Source organism: Eschscholzia californica, unplaced genomic scaffold, assembly GCF_041429995.1.
Source record: "Eschscholzia californica isolate CP2 unplaced genomic scaffold, dmEscCali1.0.p SCAF_6, whole genome shotgun sequence".
Classification (NCBI taxonomy): Eukaryota; Viridiplantae; Streptophyta; class Magnoliopsida; order Ranunculales; family Papaveraceae; genus Eschscholzia; species Eschscholzia californica.
The window spans coordinates 31530436-31554134 of record NW_028238483.1 but is presented as its reverse complement, the minus strand read 5'-3'; the positions used below and the strand labels follow the sequence as shown (position 1 = coordinate 31554134).

The window sequence follows — 23699 nt, the reverse complement described above, 5'->3', positions numbered from 1 at the left end:
TACAAAAAATATTTGACTTTTATCAAAACAAATTAAAAACACTTGTCTTTTTAACTTAAAAGAACTTTAAATTTTGGGCCCAATTTCTTCAATCATATGAGCCACAAAGAAAAAAATGTTAATTACTTATTATTTAGTATCCTCGATTATTTCAGACGTGTAACTATAGCAAAGATAAAACCAATTCTTCTGATCCAAACTTACTTTCAAAATACAAATAACCCAATGATTTTCAAATGTGGTATAACTGTAATATGAGAAGTATGGATAATATTTTTTTTTTTTTTGGAAGACGACTACGATCTACGTACATCGTGATATTGGCATTTGATACATCATAGATGTGATAAGCTCGATAACTGCCCACTCAAACATTTACAACACCGGACCTATAGCCCAACAAAGACAATGGCCTGAAGCCTGACAACTTTATTAATACCTATATAATCCCAATTCAAATAACCAAAAATTCCACCTTCTCTGGGAATCGAATCTGAGACCTCCAAAGATTTCTGGAGTTTATGTCAACACTTTGGAACCACTTGGGCTACCAACTGTTGACAAGTATGGATAATATTGATCACAAGAAATTTTATTTTTCTTGTGTGACTATTTCGCACGAGAAAACGAGATACAGTAATTAAGTCTTACAAGGAGGAAGTGGGTTGTTACATAGACCCATGTTGCCTTGGAATGAAGACGCTGGAAATTTTGTCTCATGAGGAGGTATTTCACCGCTTAGTTGGTTCACCGATACATCAAATTCTTCAAGTATTGGCAACTTTAATACTTCTGAAGGTATGGCTCCGGTAAGCTTATTATTCGATAACACGATCGACCTTAAATCATAATCGCGATTACCAATCTCAACTGGTATCTTCCCTGATAAGTTAGTGTTCCTAAGATCCAAAATTTGTAGCCTACTAAGTTGTCCTAGTGAACTTGGTAGTGAACCACCTAAATGGTTATTAGATAGTACTAATTTCGTAATTGTAAACATAGCCGGTCGGCTCCCAATACGTTCATCTATGGGACCATCGAACATGTTATAAGAGAGATCGATAGAATTGTAAACTCCCATACCTTGATCCACTGAAACGTCTCTCCCAAAAATCACATCCATTCCTCCAGAGAAGTTGTTCGAGTGAAGATCTAGGTCTATAAGAGTACTTAAGTTCTTGAAAGATTCTGGAATAGCTGAACTAAAATGATTGTTCGATAAATTTAGTGTATAAAGACCAAAAAATTTTCCTATCCAATGTGGAAATTCTCCGCTTAGTCTATTACTTGATAAATCAAGTAAGGTCATACGTGGAGGGAATGGCGGTGATAACAACGTTGGAAGCTCACCCGCTATCCCTGTATTAACTAACTTGAGTTCGCGAAGATTTGGTAGTTTGAATAACCAAATTGGTAAGCTAACTTGATCCAATGGATTGAATGACAAGTCTAGGCCTCGTAACTCCGTCAAGTTGGACATATGCTCAGGAAGTGGACCGGATAACTTATTTCTAGTTATATCAACAAGTTGAAGACTCTGAAGATTGCCGAAACTTGAAGGGATTTTACCCGAAATATGATTGTTTGTTAAAAACAAGCTCCTAAGGTTCCGAAGTTCTCCAATTGATGATGGTAAGCTCCCGCATAACTCGTTATTCTCAATACTCAAACTATCAAGCTTTATGAGGTTCCCAATTGATATCGGTAAACTACCCGTCAGCCTGTTATTAGATAAAAGGCACCACTCGAGAGAAACTAGATTTGAAAATGAATTAGGAATATTACCGGATAGCCTATTCTCACTCAAAAAGAGTCTCTCTAATTTGGATAATCCTCCAATAGTGCCTGGAATGGACCCGTTTAGTTGGTTCTCGGCCCAGTCTAGGTACTTGAGGTTCTTGAGATTACCGATCGTGCTTGGGATTCTTCCATGAAATTTGTTTCTTCGGAAGTTTATAGATGTTAACGACACTGAATTTCCAATGCTAGGTGGAATGGGACCGGACAGTTCATTTTCGCTTAGATCAAGGTCAGTGAGGCAAGTCATAGATTCGAAAACGTAGGGCGGGATTACACCTGAAAGATTGGATGAAGGTAAAACCAACCGAACCAATTTGGATAATCCTCTAAAGGAACCCGGAATGGGTCCTGATAGTTGGTGGTTCCTACTCAAATCTATAACCCTTAGGTTCTTAAGAGAACCTATTGAGCTTGGAATGGTTCCTGAGAAATTGTTGTCATTCAAACTGAGATGGCCTAGAGATCTTACTTTCCCAATAGTTGATGGAATGACACCAGAAAATTCATTATAGCTTAGATCAAGCATGGCAAAGGATGACATAGATGTGAAAATGGAAGGTGGAATTTCACCGGAAAAACGGTTGTTTTGAAGGTGAAGCTCATTGAGGTTATGAAGATTTCGAAATGTTGTAGGAATTGAACCACCAAGATGATTATCATTGAGCACGAGTTGAGTAAGGTTTGATAAGTTTCCGAGTTCGGATGGTATTCCTCCATACAAATTTCCTAGACGATTAAGATCAAGAACACGAAGATACGAAAGACTACCAAGAGATGGAGATATAATTCCATTCATAGATAACCCATAATCATCGTCAGATGACATCAATGCTCCACGGTTGAGACTAATGACTCGACCGTTGGTGGGATCACAAGTAATACCGTCCCATTCGGTGCAACAATCAGTGGAGTCAATCCAAGTTCCCAAATACCAAATAGCATCATAGTAAATATTGTTTTTGAAATCAAGCAATGCTGCTTTGTCAATGTCATGACAAGCTTGTGTTGTCTTTGAAAATATAGAGATTAAGGAGATATAGAGATTAAGGAAGAGATAAAGTGAGAAGAATGTCATTGTGGTGGTCCTAGAAACCTTCTTTAATCACTTTGATGAAGTAACTGGATCACTATTAGTGAAGTTAGAGACTGGATGGATGAAAGCCTACTTGGTTCATTTTAAAGAAGGTTGACAAATTTAGAAAAGTAAACAAAATAACTTCTAAATTTGGATCAAAATAGATGCATGTGGGAGAAGGGTATGAATGCAATCATGTGTTTGCAATATCTAAAAAAAAAAAATTATTCAGACATGTTAAAGTGTGCCGCGAATCAGACAAAGCAAAAAATTTCAACTTTAAATTGAGTCAACGAGGACCTCGAACAAAACTTTAGAATTGGTTTGGAAAGAGTAAACGTCATCAGAGAGCCCACTCTTATGTTAAAATTGGTTTGGAAAAAATAAACGTCATCAGATAGTCCACTCTTATGAATTGGAGAGCCTTTCTTACCAAGTAGTGTGGTTCATTGATGCTTGAACCCCGCCAATACAGAATCCCTTTAGACGAGTTAAAGTAAATCACAAATCAGACAAAATAAATATTTTAAAATTCAATCGAATCAAGTGAGACTTCAAACTACATTTTAAATTTGACTTGAGAAAAAATGGACACAATGAAGAAGTCAACTCTTACTGATTGAAGAGTCTTCCGCGCCATGTAGCGTGGTTGATTAATACTTGAACCCCCAGATCTTAGGAAACCATGAATGTTGGAATTTTGACTTGTTAAAAAGAATCTCGTAGAATGTGTTAATCATATACTTTGGAACTTCGTACAGTATAATAATTAGAGATAAGATCCACTAGATGATGATATGAAAAGTTGTAATAAACTAATTTCAAGTTTCTCTAAGTCGTTATTCGGGCTCTAATTTAACATTAAATATGAATTACTCTTCTCTTACGATATAGTTTCTATCCAAGTTGTGAGCCCCAGCCCAATTCAATAGACCTAGCAGGAACAAATGTGGGCTTATTTCATATTGTAAATAGCCTAAAAACTGAAGTGTAAAATGTCTTGCAGACATTAAGGCCTCGTTTTGGGTACATTTATTGTTTATTTTAAAAGTTTTTCTATAAACCTTTAAATAAAAGTAATTTTAAGAAATCCATTTTGAGTTGTTTGGTGTGCTATATAAAGAAACTAGGTTTCCTCCCCGTCCTACGGACGGGGAAGACCCCTCTTGGATAACGCCATTAGATCGTATATTTCTTATTTCTTCAACCCTACAGAAACAATCCAAATTAAATTAATGGTGAAAAGTTTTTTGGAAAAGTAGTTTCTTTGTGAACAATTTTTGAGTATTAGAATCTTTAGAATAAATTTTGACATAAATACAAGGAGTTTTAGAAACTGATTTTCAAAACCAATTTACCTCTCTTGAAGAGTAACCGTGAGGATTAGTGGAGATATTTGAAGGCACAACCTCCCCCTTTTTCTCTCTATTCTAAAGGTGGGGTACTTTTACTTAATTACCCCAAAAATATTTATATAATTACAAAAAGGTGTTTAAACGGTTTTTATTCATGAATTATCGTCCGTTGGATCAGGCTCCAACCAAATCTCTAAAATAAAATGGACGGCCAGACTTATCCCCTGGATAACCGACCGAGTTGTTTTAATATAATAGATGTTGTTATCTCTTAAAAATCTATGATGTGTGTGGTAAAAATGTAATTTTCATGTTGGGTTATTAAAATAAGAAAAAATGAGTGAAAACCCCAAAAATCTATACCCTAATAAGAAAAAAACTTACTCAAAAATAATAATGTCAAAAAAACCCATTTTTTGAACATTTTTCAAAATGTTCACAACATATGTAATTATGTTGTTAACAAGACAACATATTTTTTTCATAATTCCATTTTTACCCTTATATGTTGACAACATATATCATTGTGTTGTTATAAAATGTTGACAATATCTATAATAATGTCTCGACTTATTATAAAATGTTAACGTCATATATAATTATGTTCTTAACAACATATGTAATGTATTAGTCAAAATATTATTTGTTCGTTAACGGATTTGTTAAATACAAAGGATAATATGCATAACATTTTAATTTTTGTAAATGACAAATAAAAAAATTAGTCTTTATATTTATGTCGAAAGCAAAACAAAAAATACGGCAACCTTTTATTTTTTTACAAGACAAATCGAAAAGGGTCCATGGGTTTTAAGTCCAAAATCAAGTTCAAAAAGGGTTTAAGGTCCAATCTTCTCAAAAAATAGGTTTTTAGTCCATTTCCGTTTTGAAGAAACATTGTTGATACATAATGTGTTAACACATATAAAAAAAATGAAATAAAGTATGAAAAAAATGAAATAAAGTATGAAACTTTAACAATAAATAACAGGTAATTTATAAAACAAAACAAGAATCAATAAACAGAAAAACACTTTAATCTTGACATATAAACATACTTTAACTAAGTTGGACTAAATATCCATTATAATTATTATTTTGGCTTAAAATCCTATATTAATATTAGGGTGGACTAAATGTGTGTTTAGGGGTAGATTTTTGGACTAGAAACTCAAAATTTAAATCGAAAAATGGTGTAACCAAAATGTTTGTGTTAGTTTGTCTATGTAAAATGCAAAAGAAAAAAAATGCGAAATATTTTGGCAAATCAATGTCTAAGCAAAAACGAATTTGTTCAAAAATTTACAAATTGTTGAGACAAACTAAGATTTGTTCAGAAATTTACAAAATTGTCGAGAGCAAACCAAGAATTGTTCAGAAATGTTCAAAATTGTTTTTTGACGTTGATTTGGGCGGAAATTTTCATTTTGGAGCCTAAAATTGTATTTTTACCGACTGGGTTTTTTCCTCATTATTATTTAGTATTGGGTCTTATTCTCTTTAACTTCCCCATTTTGGGCCTTATTCTCTTTAACTTCTCCATTTTGGGCCTTATAATTACTGGCAATAATATACTTGTATCACTGTATTAGTCTGAAATACATAAATAATGAAAATCATGAAAAAAAATTATAAAATGTAAACTGAAGAAGTTTTGACCAAATTTCCCATAGCCATCTGAATTTCACAAAATTCCAACCTCTTCATTCGAGGGCAACATAGGCCTATGCAAAAATCCACTTCCTCCTTGTAAGATAACACAAGTTCATAACTTAACGTTGTATCCACTATTATGTATGTTAATTAAAGTAAGGGACATGTGAGGTCGTTTAGTAGGGAGCAATAAAATAAAAGGTTATTTTCATTTTGGCTCCATAAGTGTCTGGCAGTTCGATTTGACTTACGAGGGTTAAAAAAATTTCAAGTTTTTTTGGAACTACCCCAGAGGTCAAAATAGAATTAATTCCAGAATAAATTTAAAAACGTAAATCCCTCCGCATCTCTCCATCTCTCTTCCACTTCAACTTCTTAAGAGGTTTGCAAAAATGAGCACCAATTTTTGTAGTCTTGACTTCCTATATATATATTTTGTTTTGGTGAAAAATAACCACCAATTTTTCTAGTCTTCAGTTTTCTAGGTATTTTCGTAATTTGCAACTGGTTACAAGTGGTCTATAACTGGTTTGCAAAAAGATTGCAACTGTTTACATAAAATTTCAACTGCTTGCAAAAAGGTTGTAGAAGGTTATAAAAAGTATTGAACTTTTATCAAAACAAATTACAAACGCTTGTCTTTTTAACTTAAAAGAACTTGAAATTTTTGGCCCAATTTCTTTAATAGTATGATTCACAAAGAAAAAACAATGTCAATTACTTATTATGTAGTATCCCTCATTATTTGAGACGTTTAACTATAGCAAAGATAACCCTTTCTCTGTGCGAAAATAACCCTCTCTTTCTCTCTTAAAACCGTACTCAGATCTACGTCTCTTTCCTCCGAAACTCTTTTATGTTTTCTTTGTAGTTTGTTCTCCATCAAAAAATAGTTTCTAGAGTTGTTTTACTTCTGAGATTGAGTTTCTAGGGATTGTTTTCTAGACTCACCACACATCGATTCTTTCAATTTATTATAGGATTCGAAAGATTTAGTATCAGATTGATGGAGTGAGAGAGGAAGAAAATAAGAGAGATTTAGGATTTCAAGGGTTCAACAGGAATTGAAACAACAACATTTGGTTGATTGAAGCTTCTTGAATCTTTGGGTCTATCAAGTAACAAGCCTAAACAGGAGGACTCAAAGACTTGTTCGGCATTGATGGTGCTGGTTGGCCTTGCGAATTACATTCATCGGCGGCGGTGGTTCTCTCGGTTGGAGCAATTTTAATATTAATTCCATATATTTTGTCGATCTTTAGGGTCTTTTCATTCTCGATCTTCTGGATCTTTGGTCGACCTTTAGGGTTTTTTGTTTGAGTCTGTGTCTGGTTAATTTTTTTCCCTTCATGAGGCGCTTTAAAGTTCTATGAACTTATCGTATGTAACTCTCATGTAGTTCTCAAAGAAATAAAAATTATCATCCATGTAACTTGTGATTGAATTACTTATGAATGAAATATGGTTTCGCTTGGTTTCAAAAGAAAAAAAAACTATAGCAAAGATAAACCAAGTCTTCCCATCCAAATTAAACTTACTTTCAAGATACAAATAACCCATAAATTTCAAATGTGGTATAATTATTAAGGTGAGAGCCTATGGATATTATTGATCCATGTGACATTTTATTTTTCTTGTGAGACTATTTTCACATTCAAAATGAGATACAATAGTAATTAAGCGTTACAAGGAGGAAGCGGGTTGTTGCATAGGCCTACGTTACCTTCGAAAGCATACGCTGGAAAGTTTGTTTTATGAGGAGGTATTGCACCGCTTAGTGAATTCATAGATAGATCAAGTTCTTCGAGTATTGGCAAGTTTAATACTCCTGAAGGTATGGTTCCAGTAAGACTGGCTGAAGGTATCCACAACCGAACCAATTTGGATAATCCTTTAAAGGAACAAGGAATGGGTCCTGATAGTTGCTGGTTCCTGCTCATATCTATAACTCTTAGGTTCTTAAGAGAACCTATTGAGCTTGGAATGGTTCCTGAGAACTTGTTGTCATTCAAACTAAGGTGGCCTAGAGATCTTATTTTCCCAATAGTTGATGGAATGACACCAGAAAATTCATTATAGCTTACATCAAACATGCCATACGATGACTTAGATGTGAAAATGGAAGGTGGAATTTCACCCGAAAAACTGTTGCGTTGAAGACGAATCTCCTGGAGGTTGTGAAGATTTCTAAAAGTTTTAGGAATTGAACCACTGAGATGATTATCATCGAGAACTAGTTGAGTAAGGTTTGATAAGTTTCCGAGTTCGGGTGGTATTTCTCCATGCAAATCCCCTAGATGATTAAGATCAAGAACACGAAGATATGAAATATTACCAAGAGATGGAGATATAGTTCCACTCATATATAACCCATAATCCCCGTCATATGATGATCCACGGTGGAGTCTAATGACTCGGCCGTTGGTGGGATCACAAGTAATACCGTCCCATTGGGTGCAACAATCAGTGGAGTCAATCCAAGTTCCTAAATACCCAATAGCATCATAGGAAATACTGTTTTTGAAATCAAGCAATGCTGCTTTGTCAATGTCATGACAAGCTTGTGTTATCTTTGAAAATGTAGAGAATAAGGAGATATAGAGATTAAGGAAGAGATAAAGTGAGAAGAATCTCATGGTGGTGGTCTTAGAAACCTTCTTTAATTACTTTGATGACTGGATCACTATTAGTGAAGTTATTAGAGACTGGAAGGATGAAAGCCTACTTGGTCCATTTTAAAGAAGGTTTAAGGTGGAGAAGTTTGGAACAATTAAAAAAGGGTTGACTAATTAAGAGAAGTAAACAAAATTACTTTCTAAATTTGGATTAAAATAGATGCATGTGGGAGAAGGGTATGAATGCAATCATGTGTTTGCAATATAGAATTGGATAGAGGTGCCATTGGGTTTTGGTTTGATAAGAAGAAGAGAGGAAAGTGGGTTTGTTTCAAAATGTTTTTGATGTGACTTATCTGATTTGTTTGAATCTCAAATCCAACGTATTTAACTTACAATTAATGTAAGAAAATTATTTAGACAAGTTAAAGTGCATCGCAAATCAGACAAAGCATACAATTTCAAATTTAAAAAATTGAGTCAACGGAGACCTCGAATCAATTTTAAAATTGATTTGGTAAAAAATAAACGAGAGTCCACTCCTATGAATTGAAGAGCATTTCTTACCAAGTAGTGTGGTTCATTGATGCTTGAACCCCGCCAAAGCAGAAGCCATTTAGACGAGTTAAAATAAGTCATAAATCAGATAAAATAAATATTTTAAAATTTTAATCGAATCTAATGAGACGTCAAACTACATTTTAAATTTGACTTGAGAAAAAAATAGAAACTATGATGAAGTCAACTCTTAAGGATTGAAGAGTCTTCCCTGCCCGAGCAGGCGAGCAGTGTGGTTACTTGTTACTTTTTTTTTTTTGTGTTGAAGAATTGGTTAATTGATACTTGAACCCCCAACTTAGGAAACCCTGAATGTCGGAATTTTGACTTGTTAAAAAGAATCTGGTAGAGTGTGTTAACCATTTGACTTTGGAGTTTGGAGCTCCATGCAGTATAATAATTAGAGGCAAGATCCACAAGATGATGATACGGAAAGTTGTAATTAACTAATTTCAAGTTTCTCTAACTCGTTATTTAGGCTATAATTTAACATTAAATACGAATTACTCTTCCCTTACTACAGAATATAATTCCCATCCAAGTTGTGATCCAAGTTGTGAGCCCGAGCCCAATCCAATAGACCTAGCAGGAAACAATGTGGGTTTATTTCATGTTGTAAGTAGCTGGGCAAATTGTCTTGCCGACATTAAGGCCTCATTTGGGTACACCAATTGTTTATTTTAAAAGTTTTTCTCTTAGTCATTAAATAAAAGTACTTCTCAAAAATCCATTTGAGTGGTTTGGTATGCTAATATAAACCCTAAAAAAAGTGTTGTTATTATCTTAAAAAGATAGGATGCGTGTTTGGTAAAGAAAATGTAATTTTCATGCCGGGTTATTACAATAATATACTTATATCATTATATTAGTATGAATATAAATAATGAAAATGTTAAAAAAAAATTTCTTGAACAAATAAAAAATCAAAATTCGAGAAACTTAACACCTTATACAATGGTGACGATGGTCTAGTATTGAGGTGGTAGTAATATATTAAGAATTATTATGTTGGGTTGATAATGAGGAAGTGATAGTGGAGTGGTGGCGGTAGACATGCGTTGGTGGTAATGGACTTGTGACGGTTCTGGTGGTGATTAATGATGGTGGAGTTGTGGTAGTGATGGTGGTGGTGGAATGGTGTTGGTGGAGGTGGCATAATGTGGTGGTGGAGTGGTTGATTGGTGGTGATTGTGGTGAAGTGGTGGTGGACTTGTGGTTGCCGGCTGGGTGAAGATAATGAAGTGGCGAGAAAGTTGAAGTGGAGGAGAGATGTGATGATATGGAAGAGAGAGGGAGAAATGAGGTGGCGTTTATGTTTTTTTTAAATTAGAAGTTATTTCATATTTGCCCGAGGATAGTTCCGGAAAAACTTGATTTTTTTCGTCCCCGGAGTCATATCGAACTGTCGGACACTTATGAGAGCCAAAACAGTGAGTTGGTCACAAATTGGGAGCCAAAACGGAATTAACCACCTCAGGTGTCCCTTACTTTAATTCGCATACATAGTTGTCGATACAACGTTTAGTTATGAACTTGAGTTGTCTTACACGCAGGGGAGGATCCACAGGGGGTGTGAGGGAACTAAACTTGAGTTGTCTTACAAGTTACAAGGAGGAAGTGGAATTTCGAGATTGTAAGGAGGTATTTTCCCGCTCAATCGGTTGGTTGACACTTTAAAATCTTGAAGTTTTGGCAAGTTGAGTACCTCTGAAGGTATAGAACCTGTAAGCTTATTATTCAATAAAAAGATCGAAAGCAACTCTGTTGCTTTACTTAGCTCAACTGGCATGGTACAAGATAGATTATTTCTTGAGATATCAACAACTTAAAGCCACTGAAGATTACCCAAACTCGAAGATATTTTACCTGAAAAATGATTGTCTGCTAAATACGAGTTGTTAAGGCTTCGCAGATCTCCAAGTGACGATGGTAAACTACCGTTTAGTTTGTTAAATTGAAGAGTAATATGTTGAAGGTTCTGAAGTTTTCCAATTAATGCTGGTAAACTACCGGTTAGCTTGTTATGTGATAAATAACATTGCTGGAGAGAAACTAGGCCGGAAATTGAACTAGGAATGTTACCCAATAGCCTGTTGTCATTCATATAGACTCCCTTTAACTTGGATAATCCTCCATAGGAGCGTGGAATGGACCTGTTTAGTTGGTTACCACCGTCCAAGAATAGATACTCAAGGCTCCTAAGCAAACCAATGGTGTTTGGAATTCTTCCAGAGAGTTTGTTTTCGTAATGTCCTAAACCTTCACAGTTATCGATATTGTCCCCCCTTTGACCACCTCACACAGTTACATGTAATAGTTACATTGCTCGCAAGAGTGTCCAGAGACTAGGTTATAGGTGTACGCTCAAGTTTAGTAAGTACTGAGGCCTTTGAGTGGGCTCGTGGTGCCTTCGCCAAGAACAAAACCCCGTACCTGCGTGAGGTGGTCAAAGCGGGGACAATGTCAGCAACTGCTAAGGATTGGGGCGTTACAGTTTCCCCGGAAATTAACCAACATAAGGGGTGTTAATCCCCCAATACTTGGGGGAATGTGACCAGATAGTTCATTTTGGCTCATGTCAAGCCAATTCAGGGATGACATAAACTCAAACATGGAGTTGGGTAATGAACCGGATAGAAGATTTCCGATCGTAACGAGATAGCTTAACTTAGATAATCCTCTAAAGGAACTTGGAATGGCTTTGTTAAGTTGGTTCCAACTCAAGTCTAAGGTCGTTAGGTTCTTGAAAGAACCCAATGAGCTTGGAATGTTTCCAAAGAATTGGTTTCATTAAGAAGAAGCTTTCTTAACGATGTTAGTCTCCCAATACTTGGTGGAATAGAACCTGATAGACCATTTCCGCCCAGATTAAGCTTGGTAAGGGACGGTATAGACGTCAAGACTTTGGGTGAATTACACCAGAAAGTTGATTGTTGTGGATGTATATATTATACTAGGGTATATCCCGTGCCCTAGGGCACGGACACTTATATCAATCAATTGTTACAAAATTATTTTATATTTTACTGAGAGAGAGAGATTTTTGTTAGTTACTTATTATTTTTTGGTATCATTTTTTTGTTTCTTTTCTCTTAAATTAGTTATTATTTTATTGAGAGAGAGATTTTAATTTCTTTATTTAACCCTTGAAATTTATTTTTTTTCTTTTTTTCTTAAATTAGTTATTTTATTTCTAAGAAGGAAAGGATTATTGTTTTTTAAACAGGTAACTTTATTTCTACGAAGGACTATATTTTAAATTTTGAGAAGGGCTTCTAGACAATATGCATAATTAAATAAGGATGTTTGTCCCAGTCATCGTTTTCCCTTCTGTTTTATATAATAGATATTCAATGTTGAAGAAGAGTAAGAGCTCTGAACAATTACAGAAGCCAAGTTGACAAATTAAGAGCGATCAATCAAGTTGGTCTCAACGGTTGGTAATAGGATACGTTACATAAGACGGATCGAAAATAGGAGATTCGGCGGTCAAGATAAGTTGCAGAAATAATATACGTGTGTAACACGTGTATGTACGTGACGGATCGAGAAGACGAGATCCGACGATCAAGAAGAATTCAGAATATTGAAGATATATTGAAGATATGTGAAGATATGTAATATTAGTATAATATATTCAGAATATCTCTTGTAACTGTCTAATGGTAATATTAGATAGATTTTGTATTATTTCCTAGTTTAGTAATCAGAAACTAGGAAACCCTAAACCCTAAGTCATCTATAAATAGGAGAGGGTTCTAGGATTCAAACTCATCGAGTTATGTCTGACCAATGTAACCGATCCACCCACATACAATTGTATCTGGTGATTATCAATAAAGAATTATTTCTCCGTGGATGTAGGTCTTGAGTATCCGACCGAACCACGTTAAATTATCGTGTCATTAATTTAATGTATTTCCCCGATTATTATATAATCGTGAATTTAACATGATATCAGAGCTATTCAATATTCTGAATTCTTCTTGATCGTCGGATCTCGTCTTCTCGATCCGTCACGTACATACACGTGTTACACACGTATATTATTTCTGCAACTTATCTTGACCGCCGAATCTCCTATTTTCGATCCGTCTTATGTAACGTATCCTATTAGTTGGTAATAAAATAACAACCGGCGTAAATTCATCATCATGAATAAAATATATGCATGTGGGAGAAGAATATATAGATATATGAATGCCATAACGAGTTTGGTATCTCCCATTGTGTAGTATTGGATTGGATAAGAAAGCCATTCAGTTTCTGTTTGAGAAGAAGAATAAGAATGGAAGGAAGAGTCAACTCTTATGAATTGAAGAGCCCTACAGTTCCCAAGTAGTGTGGTTCCTCGCTGCTTGAACTCGGCCATTACATAAGCCATCAACATTGGAACCTCGACTTGTTAAAACAAATGTTTTGAATAATTTGACTTCGGAAACTGCATGCACTATAATAATATTTACAGAGCTACTTTGGCCATTTAGAGTGTCCAAAAGTTACAATATTTTCACTTTCTCTGTAAATAAGATTTTGCTATTTACATACATAGCACATAGGGACTAAAATCAGATTTTAGTAAGGATCAAACTGAAAAAAATATATATATTGATTATAGAGTAGAAGATATTTTATCTCTTTCATTCATAAACCCCACCACCAACACCTTCCACCATCCCAACAATCACCATCACAACTATGAACAAACTACTAAAAAAACTAACAATGAGAAAGGTACATTAATGGAGTAGTTTGGTTGTCAAGAAGCTTCATTAATGGAAGAGTTTGATATAGAAGAACTCAACTACAACTTTTTATTTGGACTCATATATAACAACATTCTAAGTGAAGGTATAATTTTAGATGTAAGATAAACTAATTTGTGATGATTATTCCAAAAGAACTTAGATTTTTAGGTCAACTTTTTTCATAACTTTTATAAACGACCCAAATTTTCGGTGAAATGATGCTTAGAACGATGAGCGATTTTTATGACGTTTTTACCAAAAAAATTCGGTGAAAACCAACAAAAAAATAAGAAAAAGACGGCAACCAAAAAAAAGATAGATTTTCGGTAGGAACCACCGAATTTAAATCGAAATTTTCGGCCATAACTAACAAAAACTATAAGAAAAATACGGCAACAAAAACGGAGGGATTTTAGGTAGGAACCACCGAATTTAAATCGAAATTTTCGGCCAGAATCAACAAAAATTATAAGAAAAATACGACAACAAAAAATAGGGATTTTCTGTAAGAACTACCGGTCAAAATTTTCGGCCAGAACCAACAAAAAATATGACAACAGAATCTCATTTCTTCTATGACAAGATTTCTTTGAAAACTACCTAAAGAGCTAAAGAGAAATCTACTTCCATAAGTATATATGATTCTAGATAAATCCATAACAAGATTTCTTTGAAAAGTATCTAAAAAAACCTTGAAATCCTATCACATTAAGATAAAAGTTGAAATTCTTTTAAGAATTCTTGAGAGGGAAGAGATGAAGGGTTTTAGTCTTTTAGATGGAGGGAAGGACCTATCTATAAAATAGGGGTTTAATTCTAAATACCTAATAAGATGTGATAAAGTCAAACTCTCTGTAAATAGCAAAAAGTGTATCTACAAATAGTCAACTCTCTAAATAGCACTAAATAGCTCTCTAAACAGCACCGGCCTTCATTACATCATGATATTTGTCCAAAATTGTCATTATCGCCTATTTCAAGTCCGTCCAACTCGTTATTTAGGCTCTAATTTAACATCAATATGATTTACTACTATTGTTCGTCTAAATTTCAATATGCATTTTATCCTAGCTGTGAGCGCAAGCCTAACTTGAAAGGCCTAGCCCAAACTAACTTACTGGCATCGCGTCTATCTATCAGACTTTGAACGCTCCCCCAGGCAATGTGGACTTACTACGACCTAGCACAAACTCAGTCTGGCTGAAACAAGTCCTATTAAGAAACTCTTAGGTGGTGTTCATTAATTCCAAGCCTATATATTTATAGCTTCAAAGGAATTAAATAGGCAGAATTCAGAAGCATAGTAGTTCATAGGTAAGTACAGAACCTAATACATGCATGATTCAGTTTCATAAAACACCGCCATCTCCGTTCAAATTCATCCATATTAATATATATATATATATTATGTAATTCATCCTCTTACGTACTTATGCAAGGCGTAGATCGTGAGAGTTGTATCGCGCTCCATCATGAAGATTAGGCTGGCTTGGTTGCAGACGAAAAGCAAATATGTTAACACCACCATTCGCCATTTCTATCGCTGATTCACAGTCCAGATCTTGATTAGCTAAGGTATAGTAAGCATCCTCGTCTCTTTCTTCCTGAAACAAAGAAGAATATTAAATATTACACTTTCAATCTTGACAACAAGACAGTACCCATGAAAATAAAGAAACAATAGTGCTACCATTAGCTTTCAACTTGCTCGTTCGAACTCATCTCACCTTTCACTGCCAACATGTCATACAGATAAGTGTATTCACTCATGGAAATATTGAACCCAGATGTTCGAAGAGGTCAAGTAAGCAGGGGTTGATCTAGGCATCTAGATGTATAACCTTATAGAGAAATTAAGATGAAGAAGTGTGGAATATGCTTACCGCAATTCCACGCAGGAGATTTTGATGTGTTTCTGCGTGGTTCCTTATCTGCATTATCCCGATATTTGCATGAAACGTTGTTTTATATCAACACATGAAAGGATGATGGTAGTATTTGGAGAATAATGAACTTACTTTTTTCTTGTATGTGTCAGACTGAGTACTAATTACATGATACTGTTTAGACAAAAAAACAAATAGTTATGAGCTTATTAGTTACAAAATATCCGATAACTTTTTATTTCTAGCTAACCCAAAACAAAAAACACTGGTAAGAAATGCAACCTCAATTCACAAGAACAAAGTAGACAAACTACCATCCCATTGAACAGTTTTTAAACCTCAATGATCTGATAAAACTGATAAGTTCATAGTAGGGGATTCAAGATCAACAAGTAGAAGATTTAAGATGAAGAAAAATCATTGAATCCTGTATTTTCTCAGAAATGCTTCATTACATAAAGTGAAAACCCATGACATTGCGAAAAAGAAAAAGAAAGAAAAGGTACAAAGAAAGCGTCACATGTATGTTTGTCTATATAGAATGTCATCTATTCGAACCAGAGGTACCATGTGGAAGCTCACGTTGGGTTGTGCCGTGGCAGCACCCTATGGTTCGTTAATAGGTGTGTTGGGTTGTCTAGGTATGTGCCCAGCCAAGCCCCATGATGAGTTCTCTTGTATCTGCCAAATCAAGGTGATCGAACATATACTGACTGACATATAGGGGTCGTTCGGTGGGTTGCTTAGTTTGTGAAAATTCAACTTCTAAAGGCCTAATCAAACCTCAACTGGTACACTTTTTTTTTGTAAATATGAAGACAATGAAGTGGAATCCTAGTGAATGTAATTTGAGCTTAAGAACATAAACCTAATTTTCTCATCTCAGTGAAAGAAACAAGTAAAATGTACACCACCCTTTGGTGTAACGGTTGGACACCCCTCTTAAGACCATGAGGTCGTGGGATCGAGCCTCGGTGGAAGCAGTTGCCATCAAGATTTATCCTATGTAATTTAGGCTATGAATAATGTAATAATTTGTCGGGTTTTAGGCCACTTCGTTGTCGGGCTTTAGGCCTCTTTCATTCTCAGTTTAAATTAGGCGGTTATCGTGCTCATTACATCTCCATGATGCATCAATGCCTTGTAACGACTAACGTAGACCGTAGTCGAATCCTCAAAAAAAAAAAATCTAATTACGTATTACCTTTCGCTCACGAACAACCTTCAGAGAGCTTTCCAGATTTTGCTCAAGACTTCGAAGTTCATTGCTGCTCAGATCATCCAAATCCTCTCCCATCCTCTGCCTATCATTCATTTTTTGCCCTAAAATTAACATCCTAACCAAAGAAAATACAACAACAAAGAAGTACTTTGATAAATACCTAATTTCTCTGCGGAGTCTATTGTTAATCTCCATCTGCTTGTTCAAGTTATTTTGCAAACTCTGCAAAATCAACCAAGCACAACAGATCATGTTTCAGTCAAATCAAGAGGTAAGAGAGAGATCTAGAGAGAGAGAGAGAGAGACCTCGTAGTGAGAATTCCAGAGATTAGTTTCTGAAACTTGTTGATACCGATCATACATCCTCTTTGTCCTAAAGAAAACGAAAGAAGATCGTCAAGGGGGAAAATGAAGGAAGGAAAAAAATCAAGGAAAAAGCAATAATTAGATGTAGAAGAACTTCTTACGAAACAGAAGGACTGATATATTCAGAGAATTTTCCAGTAGTTGAGAACATAATAAGTGAAACTTCAGCATCACAAAGAACAGTTAACTCACGAGCTTTCTTCATAATACCAGCTCTTCTCTTTGAATAAGTTACTTGTCTGTTCGTCGAATTCTCGATTCTCTTAATCTCTATCTTTCCTCTTCCCATTATTTTCCTAACAAATTAGAGAGAGAAAAATGAGAAATGAAAGGTGGTAAGATGAAAATCTCTTCATCTTTCTCTCTGTGTGAATTGTGATGATAATAATGAGATTTGAAAGTGGATGAATGATGAAAGAAGGAAATGATGGAAAAGGAGTAGAAAAGAGGAAGAAGAGGTTCCATTTTTTTGAAGTTTCTAACAGTAGAAATAAAATTGCTATATCTATGAAAGGTTTGCAGTTACTTTGAAGCTGATCAGTCTGGTGATCAACCAGTTTTAGAATCGGTCACTATCAACTCACTGAGCCCCACTTTAATATACGACAAACAAGAGAGATTTACTGTTTGGATATGCTGTTTTGATTTTTTTTTTTTTGAGTTAATTCCTATTTGGCCCCTACTTTGTGACCAGATTCAAATATGACCCTCAAATTTCTATAAATTCAAAAATAACCCCCTATTTTCATACAAATGTCATAACTACCCCTCCCATTAATGTATTTTCAAAATAAAATAAAAAAGAAAACCTAAATTCCACCGCACTTCCATATCCACCACTCATCTCTCTCCACGTCACCTCTCTCTCCAACTCACCTCTCTCTCTCTCTCCACCTCACCAATCTCTTCACCGATGAAGGTCGTCGGCCGGGAAATTTTCCAGTCGGCGACCTTCACACAAAAAAAAAATCTAGTCTGTTCTTCAACAAACCAAAACTCCGGCGAAGGGAAACCTCCTTTGCTGGAGTTTTTAGAAAGAGAGAGGGATGAGAGAAAAAAAATAAAAAAATTTTGTTCGGAGAAGAGACTGGTGAGGTGGAGAGAGAGATGAGTGGTGGAGAGGGAAGTGAGGTGGTGGAATTTAAGTTTTCTTGTTTATTTTATTTTGAAAATACATTAATGGGAGGGGTAGTTATGGCATTTGTATGAAAATAGGGGGTCATATTTGAATTTACAGAAAAAAATTTAAGAAAAAGATTGATATCCTAGCTTTAAGAATATAAACAACAAACCAATGCACGGTGCAATAATCTATCGTGAAAAAAAAAACGAGAATATGGTAGAAAGAGATCTATAATCCATTGAGCACCATGTTCTTCTTGTTTTCTTCAAGTGAAGACTAAAAAGTATGGATGAATTTTCTCTGCAATTTCTTTAGGTTTATCTCGGTGAACTGAAGAAGAGAGAGTTATGGTCGATTTTTTTTAGTCAAAAGATTAGGGAAACATTCCTTCAAAAGAAAAAAGAAACTTTTTTTAGGAGTAAAAACTTCTTATTCAAGAATTATTTTCATGGAACTTAAAAGCTATTTATATCTTCTAATATGGGCAATTTTATTTAACCTGGGATAGGTTAGGTAATAGTAGAGAAAAGAGAGGGTAGACATGTAAATTACTCCTAGTGGATTTATTTTCTATTTAATATTATCTTTGGATTCTAATCCCATTGGCTGTGAGATTTTGGACCTAAAACTCATCCCCGGATCTTTTTATAATATTCAAACTATTTCATAAAGATGACCTTGAGTTAGGAGCGAATTATTTAATGCCTAATTGACTAACGGAGTAAATATGTTTGGATATCTCTGAACTAATTGATGAAGTCAATAACCAAATTGGGTCGTATATATGCGCTAGTGATGAGACATTTATCTCAATCACAAGTGATTTATAATGGCAAGATTATAGGATAACGTCCAATACACAAGAATATTAATCAGTTTCTGACTTCTTATAGCATGTCATATGTTTGCGATACATCCTATATCACTATCTAATATGCTTCAGAACATATTAGCGCCTATAGGTCACATGTTATACCTTTTCGTGTACCATTTTGTAACACGTCTCCTCAACAAAAAAAAAAAAAAAAAAAAAAATTTGTAACACGTTCACGTACTACAGTATTACATGTGCTCCATAAGGCGTCGGTACTTATGCCTTGTCATCTATATCATTAATATCGATGGGGGAGCAAAATGGGGACCAACCAACTCAAACCGAACTACATTTCATCCGCATGAGAGAAACCATACAAAAGGTGTGTGATCATATGTAGTGTTTGAAAAAGATGGGACTTTGGTACCTGCTTCTTTCCATCTCCACCATAAAATTAGCCCCCCCTAATAAAGAAACTTGAAATTGAGCCTTTCTTGACAACCTTTAATTTTTCATGAGTAGTTTATGGTTGTGCATTTATGATCTAACCCACCATATTAACTTGACAAGTAGTACTCCATGAATAATACTCTTAGTACTAATTAATAAGTATAGGAGCAGAGAGAGTAGACAAGATGGGAATACAAGAAGTGAAACAATAAACTAGGAAGAGAAAAAAATAAAGTTGTTATTAGAAAGAGAAATTTAGAGAGAAGAAGAGAAACAATTGATTTTGATGGATATTGAAGGAAGAATGAATAAGCTAAGAGAAACTTATAGAAGTGGGAAGACAAGAAATGGTAGTTGGAGGAAAACTCAATTACAAGCACTTCTTAAGCTCCTTCTTGAAAAAGAAGAAAGCTTCTACCAAGCTCTTGATGAGGATCTAGGCAAACCTCGTGTCGAGAGCTATCGTGATGAGGTAAGTTTTTTTTTTTTAATTTGAATTCATTTTGTGTAGATCATTTCGTTTTACGAGTTAGTAGTCCTAGGTTGTGGTAGAGTCAATCTGTGGGGGGCATATAAATATATGTTTGTCAAAATAATTTATTAGAAGTCGAAAAATGCTAACATATTCATTTATGTCTTGATATAGATAGGAATTTTGGTAAAATCTTTGAAATTTTCTTTAAGCAATTTGGATCAATGGATGTCACCAAAATCTGTGAGTATTTCTCTTTCCTTCTGAATTGAATTTATGTTGTTTGTTAAGCAATTTGGATCAATGGATGTGACTAATATGTGTAATCAATTTGAATTGTAAGACTATTTTGTGTTACATATTTTTCGATTCAGGGTCGAATACCACTGCTTTTTTTTCCTAGTTCTGGGCAAATCTTGCCTGAACCACTCGGCCTCGTTCTCATATTCTCCTCTTGGAACTTTCCAGTCGGTACGTAGTTAAAATCTTAACTTATTGGTAAATATTTCCGAATCAACATATATATAACCTGTTTTTTCGAATATGAGATCGTAAAAAGTTTATGTTGATATCAACCCATCACTTGTACTAGTTCGGGGCAAAGTTTTCCTTACAGCCTAACACTCGGTTTAGATTAAACTTCTATTGGTAGATGAGTTCCAATAAATGACTTTGATTATAATATATTCGGTACAGGGTTAGCTTTAGAACCATTAATCGGAGCTATATCGGCCGGAAACTCAGTGGTTCTAAAACCTTCAGAGCTTGCACCTTCATGTTCTTCACTTCTTGCAAATCTCATTCCTCGGTATCTAGACAGTGAAGCCATCCAAGTCATCGAAGGAGGGGTTAACGTCGGGGCTCAACTTCTAGAACATAAATGGGACAAGATATTCTTCACCGGTAATACTTGTTAAGCATAATTGTTTAATAACTTCTTAAGAAATGTTTCTTATTGTGAAATGACCCACTTCAGTTGGTAGATACGAAGATTCAAATCTTACTGTATTAGGAAAAAAAAGGAATGCTTCTTACTGACACTTTGCTCATTTTTTGTTTCCGTTCTAACTCATAGGGAATCAAAGAGTAGGACGTATAGTCATGTCTGCTGCAGCCAAGCATTTAACCCCCGTTACTCTAGAGTTAGGAGGAAAATGCCCTGTCATCTTTGATCACTCCTTGAGCTCTTCCGACTTAGAGGTACGGATCATTACCTTCTCTTTACTTGTTTCTCTTTCGAGAAAAAGAAAGTATTTAGGCTCTATCTGTCATTTAGAATAACAATGTTTTATATTCCACTAGCAAAATTTCCTCGGATACCAATTACCAAAACAATAAGACTTGATAAAATATGATTCACGTTCTCAAGCCTTCCTAAAAAAGCAAATTTAAATGTTTTTTTTTTTTTGTGTACGTTGTCATGATGGAGAAGGTAGCCGTGAAGAGAATAGCTTGGGGAAAATGGGGAACTTGTAGTGGTCAAGCATGTTTAGCTGTTGATTATATACTCGTCGAAGAAAAATTTGCTTCTAAATTGGTAAACATTTCATTACTTATTTTCAGTATATATGCTTCTCTTCTCTTTATAACCTTGCTAATCTCAATCAACTTGTGGTATCTTGATTAACCCTGCTAAGATTTAAAATAAACCAATTTCAGATAGAATTATTGAAGAAAACTATCAAAAAATTCCACACTGATCATCCAAACGAACCGAAAAATGTTGCAAGGATTGTAAACAAGCGCCATTTCGGAAGGTTGAAGGGTCTCATTGAAGAACCTGCAGTTGCATCTTCCATAGTTTATGGTGGTACACTTAATGAAGAGAAAATGTAAATACTATCCCTACTACCTTATCGTCTGATTCGAAATAAAATGTTTATACCTTACAAGTCTTTGACCGGCAATAGTTTCAGTCGACACGAAGTTAAATGTCAAGTACAGCTAAAGCAGTACTGGTCAGATGATCTGCTTGTTTAGCTTTTATCACGAAAATTTTTTCAATGTAGTGAATAATAACCATTGTTTTTTTTCCAAATTTTTACTAGGTTAATTGGGCCAACAATTCTACTAGATCCCCCACTAGAAGCTGAAATCATGACAGAGGAAATCTTTGGGCCATTGCTTCCAATAATCACAGTAACAAATCAGCCTCTACCGCTAATAAATTTTAATTGGATTTGAGTCATTTGAATTTCCGTCTTCGTTTGCAGTTAAAGGACATTCAAGAAAGTGTTGAATTTATAAATTCAAGGCCCAGATCTTTGGCAATATATGTTTTCTCCCACAACGAAAATCTAAGGAGACGGGTGTTATCAGAGACGTCTTCAGGAAGCGTAACACTTAACGACGTCAGTCTTCAGGTACAAATAGTTTCATATCGTTTGAACATTTTTAAGCATAGAGTGCTTTCATCGATGATATTAAACAATATTGAATTTCTTAACTCGAAAGTTTTGCCTAAAATGGGTGACCAAAATAACATAATTGAGCTCCTCATTGAGGAATTCCAACAAAAAGATGTCAAAATTCGCTCTTTTTAAAACATTCATCCCTTAACAAACTAAAAGTTCAATCTCCTTTTTAGTAGCTCTATATAATGTAAAAAAGCTCTCGACATCTCTGCAACGTCTGGTTTTGTGTCTATTGGATCATAAGGTTATATTTTAATTTGCAGTATGTGTGTGACGAATTACCATTCGGAGGTGTTGGTGAAAGTGGGTACGGGAAGTACCATGGGAAATTCTCGTTCGACACTTTTAGTCATGGGAAAGCAATTCTTCGAAGAAGCTTTTTGGTTGAAATCGAGCCTAGGTATCCTCCATGGAGTGACTTCAAGCTGCAATTTGTAAAATTGGCATATGACTTCGATTACCTTGGATTACTTCTACTCATGCTGGGTCTCAAGAAATACTAGTCAATCAAGTATTTCTCTGATTAGATTCAATGGTTTAGCCATTCCCAATGATGATACTATTTAAGTTATTTTTGTAAGTCCCGTGATGTATTTCAAGATTGTATCTTGGCGATGTGATAAATGTAATGTATTGAATCTTGAAGTCCTCGCTCAACCAATAAATGAGGGTGTTAAAAAAGGATTAGACTCTAATAACCTTCGGAGAGAAATTAGAACCTCTGATTTGGCTATAGACACTCCCAAACTCAAAATACTTCCCGATTTCGAAGTCCAAACTCTGTAATTTGAAAAGAGCCTACATTCTGTCAAGTGAAGTAGGCATCAATATCATCATCAGTTGGACTGGACGGATAATATGTACCTTTGGCTATGAGCCTACCAGAGGACTGAGGCGGATTCTACGACTCAGGGTGGCCTTTTGAGAAGTTCCTACAGCTCAACCCCCCGCGGCCCCGCCCGCCCCCCCCCCCCCCCCCCCCCCCCCCCCCAAGATGCCTCTATTTTTTTTTTTTTTGTTGTTGAAACCCAGATGCCTCTAGGATAGTCCAAAATTTCTCATCTTGTATTTGTAAAAGAGAACTCTAATGCACTCACTATTTTATTTTATTTTTTGTACAGAATCACATAAAAAATATTTTTTCTTCT

At 35.1% G+C, this 23699-nt stretch overlaps 3 protein-coding genes across 4 annotated transcripts; 1 reads left to right on the top strand and 2 right to left on the bottom strand.

Moving 5' to 3' along the window:
* Positions 1 to 567: 567 nt before the first annotated feature.
* LOC147533558 (uncharacterized) lies at positions 568 to 2999 on the bottom strand. The gene has a single exon (XM_086647736.1). The coding sequence runs from the start codon at positions 2873 to 2875 to the stop codon at positions 641 to 643; it is 2235 nt and encodes a 744-aa protein (XP_086503862.1). The 5' UTR covers positions 2876 to 2999; the 3' UTR covers positions 568 to 640.
* Positions 3000 to 15038: 12039 nt separating this feature from the next.
* Positions 15039 to 17812, bottom strand: LOC147533557 (agamous-like MADS-box protein TM6). 2 transcript variants are annotated; one of them, XM_086647144.1, is made up of 7 exons: positions 17380 to 17812; positions 17219 to 17285; positions 17073 to 17134; positions 16895 to 16994; positions 15823 to 15864; positions 15688 to 15735; positions 15039 to 15408 (listed from the first exon to the last, which is right to left on the bottom strand). In XM_086647144.1, exons 1-7 carry the CDS (start codon positions 17565 to 17567, stop codon positions 15235 to 15237), a joined length of 681 nt encoding a protein of 226 aa, XP_086503270.1. In that variant the 5' UTR covers positions 17568 to 17812; the 3' UTR covers positions 15039 to 15234. The 2 variants fall into 2 exon arrangements, with proteins under 2 accessions (XP_086503270.1, XP_086503268.1); XM_086647142.1 differs by having other exon boundaries at positions 16895 to 17134; positions 17380 to 17781.
* A 1725-nt stretch (positions 17813 to 19537) lies between these two features.
* LOC147533556 (aldehyde dehydrogenase family 3 member F1-like) lies at positions 19538 to 23660 on the top strand. The gene is made up of 10 exons (XM_086647141.1): positions 19538 to 20137; positions 20312 to 20380; positions 20512 to 20608; positions 20834 to 21040; positions 21213 to 21337; positions 21570 to 21674; positions 21797 to 21969; positions 22186 to 22276; positions 22351 to 22500; positions 22815 to 23660. Exons 1-10 carry the CDS (start codon positions 19952 to 19954, stop codon positions 23052 to 23054), a joined length of 1443 nt encoding a protein of 480 aa, XP_086503267.1. The 5' UTR covers positions 19538 to 19951; the 3' UTR covers positions 23055 to 23660.
* Positions 23661 to 23699: the final 39 nt, after the last annotated feature.

What these genes read in the sequence shown, in the direction of transcription:
- LOC147533558 (XM_086647736.1), bottom strand. Translation starts at nt 2,875, where the DNA reads ATGACATTCTTCTCACTTTATCTCTTCCTTAATCTCTATATCTCCTTA.
- LOC147533557 (XM_086647142.1), bottom strand. Translation starts at nt 17,567, where the DNA reads ATGGGAAGAGGAAAGATAGAGATTAAGAGAATCGAGAATTCGACGAAC. An exon ending in TCTGGAATTCTCACTACGAG is followed by an intron (nt 17,135 to 17,218) that starts GTCTCTCTCTCT and finishes TTGATTTTGCAG; the next exon opens with AGTTTGCAAAATAACTTGAA. An exon ending in CTGACACATACAAGAAAAAA is followed by an intron (nt 15,736 to 15,822) that starts GTAAGTTCATTA and finishes GGGATAATGCAG; the next exon opens with ATAAGGAACCACGCAGAAAC.
- LOC147533556 (XM_086647141.1), top strand. Translation starts at nt 19,952, where the DNA reads ATGGATATTGAAGGAAGAATGAATAAGCTAAGAGAAACTTATAGAAGT. An exon ending in TCGAGAGCTATCGTGATGAG is followed by an intron (nt 20,138 to 20,311) that starts GTAAGTTTTTTT and finishes GTCTTGATATAG; the next exon opens with ATAGGAATTTTGGTAAAATC. An exon ending in AAAAATTTGCTTCTAAATTG is followed by an intron (nt 21,675 to 21,796) that starts GTAAACATTTCA and finishes AACCAATTTCAG; the next exon opens with ATAGAATTATTGAAGAAAAC.